We start from the raw sequence: 8,187 nt of genomic DNA on the forward strand, positions 1-8,187 counted from the left end.
ACTGCCAAAGAAAACGGTGCCGTCTTGTCCCCCGTAGGATTACACGAGACCACCGAGCGATCAAGCATACAGTACAAGAATCACTTTAAAAAGTTTACATGTAGGTGGATGCAAGTATCTACAAGCAAACGTTTCCCTTTACCTCTCTGCTCTCCTTCATTCTGCCGGTTTCTTTTTTTTTTTCCTGTCTAATTTCTGATGCATTTGCACAATCTGAACTAACACCCTCGAACCCTGATATGTGTAACAATGCCTTATTGTAACCATCAGAACTACTGAATGCACGTTTCGGGGGAAGGCCCCTTCTTACCATATGGAGCAATTATGTCTTCTGAAATGTACAAACGTGGCTTTAGTTGCTTTTGTCAAATGTTTTTACTGGATTAGGAAATGGGATGCACTCCGCCAAGTCGGCTAGAAATGATGAGGTGCAGTAAATTCAACGTGAAATCACTTCTGAGTATGAGGCTACTATAATTGTGCATCCGTCTGTCCATCAGCATGCCTGTTAAGACCGGAGTTGTCAATGCGTTTGTCTCAATACTTTACGACTTACAGATCTTCAAAATGAAGCCGACAACAAAAAAACATATTTGCCTCTTTTAATCGTCTAAAACGGATTCTATCAAAAGTCGGGAGCGAAGCAAAAAGTTTTCCGGCAGCTGAAACCACAAACGTGTCCGTTGGTGTTCGTTTGTCAGCTTCTTGAATTCTTACAAAAAAACTGAAGCGCTTTTTTTTTTCTTCTTCTTCTTCATGCGGATGAAAACACAAGAGTACCTGATTTGACTTCTCGTATGTCCATCGTGACATTTGGCTCTGACTTGCTTTCATGCTGGGTGTTTCACTCTTGGACTTTTCTCTGTCCACGGCTGTGGCTTGTAGCTCTCCATGAAGGAGGATGACGACACTGCAAATGAAACTTTGAATCATTTCGCTGTTACCTGATGCACCATCATTGCATGCCATATTTAACTTTTTTTTTCTTTTTTTTTTTGCTGTTAAAGTTTGAACAGGGTAACGCTCTAATTGTGATCTGAAGACAAACACGTCTCAGAATTACCAAGCAAAGTTTGTCTACGGCGCTTATTTAAACCCTCGTCTGAAGTTATACAGTTATACAGTCAGAAGCCTCCAGATGCCATGTTGAATTATTATTTTTTTTTGCTTGCAGACAAAATGTCAAGAGAAAATAAATCTTTGTATTTTATGCTAGCCTTAATTTGAAAACGACCAACTGTATTTTATTGTGTATTTTTTTTCGATTCAAATTTTCGGTGTCTTTGAAATGTAGCCATTGTTGCACCTGAAGATACATGAAATAAAAGGTGCAGGTTCGAGACCCAGTGTGAGGACGTCAGCGACCTGACGCTATTCTTACAGTATTTGGTGCCATTCTCCTGGTTAAATCTGATAACGGCAGACGTGTGTGAGCCCTGAGAGAAGTGTGTGAGTGTGTGTGTGTGTTGATTGAGCCGTGCTTCTAACGGAGTTGAACATCTTTTGTCCTATCATTTCTCTTCATCTGTCTCTTCTGTTCTGTTTCTGTGTGAACAAAACTGTAATAACCTGAACGGACGACCGGCAAAAACACTTTTGTCCAGGCAATAACTCATTAAGGCTGCAACATGGTCAAAGTTCCACCCGTTTCCAGTCTTTCATTTATTCATCTGCTCTACTTTTGATTGGTTAAGGCATGTTTCTCTTGATAATTTTTAACCAATAAAGAATGTGCGTATCACCCCGCTCTTGGCGCTCTCTGCTGTGATATGTAAGTCATTACTTAAGGACGTGATTTTGTTTGTGTTTCCTGTTAAAAGATAAACACTTAACAAAATGGGGAAACATTTCTTGAACTTCACAGGTGGTGCGTAAAGTATGGAAACTTCTGACTCTTTTGCAGGGGGGACAACGACCCCCTTATGAACGTTATGACTCCTGAGGAATCTTATTATCTTTGTGGGTTTATTTACACCCGGACAGAACACGCTGTCTGGGTGTCTGAGGACCGGAGAGTTCTGGTTGCTCAACCCTGACAAAATCAAGGCCAAACTAATAAATACATTGTTACATGTAGCAAAACGTAGCATCTAATCTAATATGTTTTAAAGCTTTTTAGCCCCGCTGTACTTTCTGGTGTGAACGCCTGCAGGCAGCCTTTCCATTATAATCAGAAACAGCCAGTTCACCCTCCAGTGGTCACATAATGATGTTCATTGAAGTGTGTGTGAAATACTGAGGCTGGTTCACGCATGTGGAAGGTTCCACAGCAGTTGAACTTCAGCCTGCAGGAGGGTTTGGATCCCGTCACATAAAAAAGCCTCATCGGGGTTTTATTTTTTTTAATGTCACAGCTTTATGGATTAAAGGTTAACTAGTTAGACGAGGGGCAGAATCTTTTTGCTCAGCTTTTCTCTGCTCACTGAACGCATCTGGATTCCAAAATGAGCAACTTTAGGCAAATCCCGAGTGAGATTGGGGAGTTCGGTTTATTTCAGAAATGTTTAGTGGCTGCGTTTTGCATCCCCAACTTTTTTTCAGCGTTTGATGTGATTGGCCAGGTGTTTGTAGGTATGAGTTTCCCTCATCACTGCAACACCGACTGGATTTTGGAGCGTGGGCCAAACCTGACAGAGGAGGAACAGAACAATCTCACCATCCCGGTGAACGAGGACAGGGAGTGTGAAAGCTGTAAAATGTTCACGCCGGTGGACTGGGATCTGGAAACCATTGAATCATACGGAATAAATGCCACAACTGGATGCACAAATGAGTCTGATTTCAAAGCACCTGAAGGCGCCTCCAGCATTGTGACAGAGGTAAGAGTTACTGCTCTTGATGAAGCTTTCAGGAAATGTTGCTTACATTTTGGTGATGTTCCAGAAGAGATTCTGGATCACTTTGAAATTGTTGTTGGCATCGCAGTCCATGGAGCTTCAAAATGTGTTCTTCAATATCTCGGTTGATTGTGTTTTATGGAATTTGACACAGTCATGCAGGGTGCGGTCCCCTATCTCACCACCAAATTTAATTCATATCCAGAATGGAGTCAGTGAATTTTATTTTTTCTATCTAGATCAAATCCAGATATTATTGTTCTTTTTCACCTGCATTTCGGCCTACTGTGCATTTATTATTCGAGAAAGATTTCTAACAAGTGTCGTCTTATAACAGTCTATTCCATATCGGAGCAGGTCAACGGATCTGTTACGTTACCAAGGAGGTTATGTTTTTTATGCTGTTTGTCTGTCTGTCTTTTTGTTAGCAGATTACGGAAAAACTGCTGGATGGATCTTGATGAAAAAAATATCTGAAGATGGGTCTTGGTCTAATTTAAATCCCATTAAATTTTGAGAGTGATCCAGATACCAGTCTGGATACAAAAAAAATCTGGATTTTCCCATTTACTTACAATGGAGCTTAAAAAAGCTGTGAAGGTCAAGTGACAATGCAAAGCCGCTAGATGCCAGTGTGGCCGCAGTAGCTTCGCAACAAGTTAGTTAGTACCATGCATTCAAAAGAAAGGCTTGAAGCAGAGTGAAGGCAATTTCATGCACATATTAACTTATGAAGTCGAAAGTCCATTTTGAATCCTAGATTTTATATTTACAGCAATGACGCTGTGTTTTTACTGGTCAAACTGGAGAAATGATCCCTGAACTGAGGAGGAGGAGGATTAAGACACCATCTATCAGCAACAGACAAAGCAGTGTTGAACTCTGTCTCCAAAATCCACAACACCCAGCCACACTTGGGTGCAGCTCAACAAAACAGCTCACCTGAGTCTTACTGTCCAGGTTGGTTTCGGTCCTGGACTCTCTACCAGTCATTGAGAACTTCAATCAAATCACACTTGAACAAGTCCAGTTGATGCTTTTTTTTTTTCTCTCTCCTTGATTTATCTCAACCTGGATTACTGACAACCTTCACAGACATGTTTTTTTTGCTTCCTGTTTTATGGCTGACATGAAATATTGCCCTTTACAACATAGGCCAAAAGGCATTTTGTTTTAGCAGTGAATGACACTCTTGATTGTCTGTTATTGATTAATTTGCAAGATCAGATACATGCATTGACAGACTTCAGTTCATCGCTCTCTGCACTTTGATTAAAAAGCACAGGAAACTCAGTGGCATACCAATATGAGCAGCTTTGGGCAGAGCATAAAGGAGATTGGAGAGTTTGGCTTGTTTCAAAAGCGATTACTGATTCTATTATGCATCCCGAGCATATTTTGCGCGTTTGATGTGATGGGTCAGGTGTTTACAGGTATGAGCTTCAATCATCACTGCAACACCGACTGGATTTTGGAGCGTGGACCCAACCTGACAGAGGAGGAACAGAAAAATCTCACCATCCCGGTGAACGAGGATGGAAGTTTTGAAAGCTGTGAAATGTTCACACCGGTGGATTGGAATCTCAAAACCATTGAAGCTTCTGGAATTAACAGCACGACTGGATGCAACAATGGATGGGACTACGAGACACCCAAACGCGCTTCCAGTATTCTGACACAGGTAAATAAATGATTCATATCATTATCAGATTGTTTGATGATTGCTGTCTGATCAGGGTCTGTAAATCCTCACTTTGGGCTCTTTCATGCATTTATTTTTCCTCTCTTTCCTGTTTTCAGTTTGATCTGGTGTGTGACAAAAGTGGCTTGATTCAGGCATCGCAGTCTGTCTACATGGCGGGTATTTTATTTGGAGCGCTGTTATTTGGGACAATTTCCGACAGGTACCAACGATCACACAGCCACTTGATACTCATTGTTATCAAATCTATCAAATGATATTATAGTGTTAGCAGCAATAAGTAGAAATAAAAAAATATATAAAGATTTTCAGATTGAATAAATACAGAGTGATCCAGTTATCATTGCATGAATTTGAAAAAAAAGTCTCCTTTTCATTCAGGTTTGGTCGACGTCGTGCGATCCTGCTGTCACTCTTCTTCATACTGTTGTTTGGTTTGGCCGTCGCCTTCTCACCCAACATCTATGTTTATATCGTTTTCAAATTCTTCTGTGGGTTACCATCTGCAGGGATTATGTTGACATTAACTGTGATTGGTAGGTCTGCAATTTATTCTTGCGCTCTGTCAGCAACATCAGTGTAGTTTCTAGAAGGACCTCTGATAAATCCATGCATAAGGAACTGAATAGGGTCTCACAGAGATTGTAACGTGTACAGGATTCAGTATAAATTCTTGCTATATACTTTAACTACAAATGTGAGCAATATATACAGTAATATCACGTAGTTGCTTGGCTCCAAACTGAACATGTGAAACCCATACCTGTCTCACAGCAATAGAATGGACTGGTCCCTCAAGAGCTGCTTATTGTACAGTTAGCATTATGGCATGTTTTTCTGTGGGGCTGATGGCGCTGTCTGGCATCGCATATTTAATTCCCAACTGGAGGGTCCTGCAGCTTGTGCTCTCCGGCCCACTTGTTCTTGTCCTGGTGTTGTTTTACTGGTCAGCAGCCATTCCTATTATGATACTTGACAAATCCATCATGTACAATTCACCGAAAATATTGGCAGAAGGCTAATTTTTGTTCGTGTCGTCGAACAGTTTCATCCCGGAATCAGCTCGCTGGCTCATTACCCAGGGCAGAAAGGAGGATGCACTAAAGGTGCTTCAGAGGGCAGCCCGGGCGAATGGGAGGACAGTGCCAGACCATCTGCTGGACAAGGTGAACTGAATTAAACACATTTTTTCAAGCGAATAAAGTTAACTTCCATTATCTATGTGTTTATATTTTAAAATACATGTTACTTAATTGTTCAGCTAGAGATAAAGGCTTCACCTGAAAGAAGAAACGTTTTGGACGCCTTCAGAATACCATATCTGAGAAAACGAACCCTCATAATGGGATTTAACTGGTGAGTTCTTTCTCAGCCTTGATAATATTGTTGATTATATTTAATAGTTCATTACTGGTGCATTTTTGTCTCAGCATTATATAACTTTAATGAAACCTGAACATGTCTCTCAATTTATGATCCCAGGTTTGCATCAAGTATTGTGTATTACGGACTGAGCATCAATGTTGGTAGTTTTGGCCTCAACATCTACCTCACACAATTCATCTTTGGTGTTGTTGAAATCCCCGCAAACTTCACCAGTTTGATTCTAATTCAGCATTTGGGAAGGCGAATCTCCCAAGCAGGCTTCCAAATTTTTGGGGGCATTACTTGCCTCATGATCCTTGCTATCCCAAAAGGTACTGCTATAAACAATGGGAAAACACTTTCAATAATGTATTGTGTATTTTACATGCTTATTCTATCATTTACCCATCAGATCTTCCAGTGGTGACAACAACCATGGCAGTACTCGGTAAATTTAGCTCCACTGCCTCTTTCAGCATTGCCTATGTTTACAGTGCGGAATTGTACCCAACTGTTGTGAGGTAACGTCACTTTTTCTTCTGCTGCTCATTATGATGTTATTGGGGGATGGTAACGCAAACACAGCAAACAAGCTAATCACATATCATTTGCTGCATTTGTGCTGTCCTGTTCTTATATATTAAGGCCAGATACTGAAAAATCAACTTAATTATTTGATGACTAAGGTCAAAACTCTCACAGCCAGCTTAGTATTTTTTCAGTATCAGTACATTTCCCTAGAACTTGGCACTGAAATGGTTTAGAAGATATAAATTTCAAGATTATTTTTTCATACTCAGCATTTACACTATTTATTTTGTGTCATTTCCCTTTATTATTATTTTGTTTAATTATTATTGACATACATGACAATCATACATGAATTGTTTGCTATCCACTGTATTCTATTCCAGGCAGAATGGTGTAGCCCTAAACTCCATGTGTGCTCGTGTGGCGGGCATCCTCGCTCCACTAATCTGGCTCCTGGATGACTTCCATTACGCCATCCCCATGGTGATATACGGCACCGTCCCCATTATTGCTGGAGGTCTTTGTTTTCTCCTGCCTGAAACTCTCAATGTTGAACTTCAAGACCATACTGAGCTAAAGTGAGCTGAATATAGATATTTAAAAAAAAGTGCACGTAATGAGTGCTGGTGTGTGATGATTATTCAGTGTGGTGGATTAAGATTAATTACAGGTACATCTGGTTAATAAAAAATAATTTAGTTGCATATTTTTATATTATTAATTGTCAAAGGATAGGGATTTTGCCATACCTCTAATTTCGCCATTGATGTTTAGTATTGACAAAAATCACTGTATTATTTAGTATTAAGGTAATACTTTGCTTCTTTTTGGGATTTTAGGAAACCAATGGATGGACCGGAGTGGAGCAGTCACACTGTCCAACAAATTATTGAAGAGCACAAACTGTAACTTACACTGTAATCAGCATCACCACAATTCAGTCTCATTCTCTTAATTGATTATCAGGTATGAAAACTTCTGACGACACATTATGAGCAATGTTTGGTTTGAGCAAAAATTTAGAATCAGGAATCAAACTTCATGTGCTTTTTTGTATTTTGGGATATTTTATTAGAAATAATTTATTCATAAAAAACACATTTTACTTTTGTTCCTTTGGGAAGTCTGGTGCATGATGCCAGGTGTAAATGTGATTGTATATTTTTGTGGGGAAATCCTCAAGAACCAGTCACATTTTCTTACTTTAAAACAAATAAATGGCCAAAGCGCAAAACCTCCTATCTGCAAAATGATCCAGAAAAAGTAGTGGAAAACCTTCTCTGTGCACTTTTGCAAGGGATCAACACAGAGTCGGTATTATTTACACATGATACAGTAATAAAGTCTAAAATCTGTGGATTGTGCATTAAGTATCCTTAAAACATAGCATTCTGCAAGAAAACAACACGTTTCTTTACTTTTCTCAAAAAAGAAGATTTTGCAGATACAGTATTTGGTTTTGCGTTTTGGCCACCGTAATGCAATCAGAATGCATCTCGACAGATTTTCACCAAGCTAGTGAACATAAGAATAAATGTCAATGTAACCGGTGTTTTGCACTTGTGGTTCTTACTTGTCTAATGTGGTGTGGAAAGTGGACTCGGGACACAGTTGAATTTTGGGGAGGGCAGGAGGCCCTCGAACGTAATTAGCATTTAGGCCTGCATGAGACATGCGGGTGAGGATGTATTGCATGGCTGGAGCACCGGGCCCAGGTGAGCCGAGTCAGCTGTAGTTCAAGCACCACCCATC

The 8,187-nt window shown here is 40.1% G+C and overlaps 1 protein-coding gene across 1 annotated transcript; it reads left to right on the forward strand.

Annotated features, from left to right (window-relative positions):
• The first annotated feature begins 2,444 nt into the window (after nt 1-2,444).
• Nucleotides 2,445-7,017, forward strand: LOC137903853 (solute carrier family 22 member 13-like). Its single transcript, XM_068748015.1, has 9 exons — nt 2,445-2,819; nt 4,638-4,741; nt 4,921-5,075; nt 5,314-5,485; nt 5,585-5,705; nt 5,801-5,895; nt 6,022-6,236; nt 6,317-6,425; nt 6,819-7,017. Exons 1-9 carry the CDS (start codon nt 2,445-2,447, stop codon nt 7,015-7,017), a joined length of 1,545 nt encoding a protein of 514 aa, XP_068604116.1.
• Nucleotides 7,018-8,187: the final 1,170 nt, after the last annotated feature.

The sequence above is a fragment of the Brachionichthys hirsutus genome, chromosome 14 (genome assembly GCF_040956055.1).
Source record: "Brachionichthys hirsutus isolate HB-005 chromosome 14, CSIRO-AGI_Bhir_v1, whole genome shotgun sequence".
Lineage (NCBI taxonomy): Eukaryota > Metazoa > Chordata > Actinopteri > Lophiiformes > Brachionichthyidae > Brachionichthys > Brachionichthys hirsutus.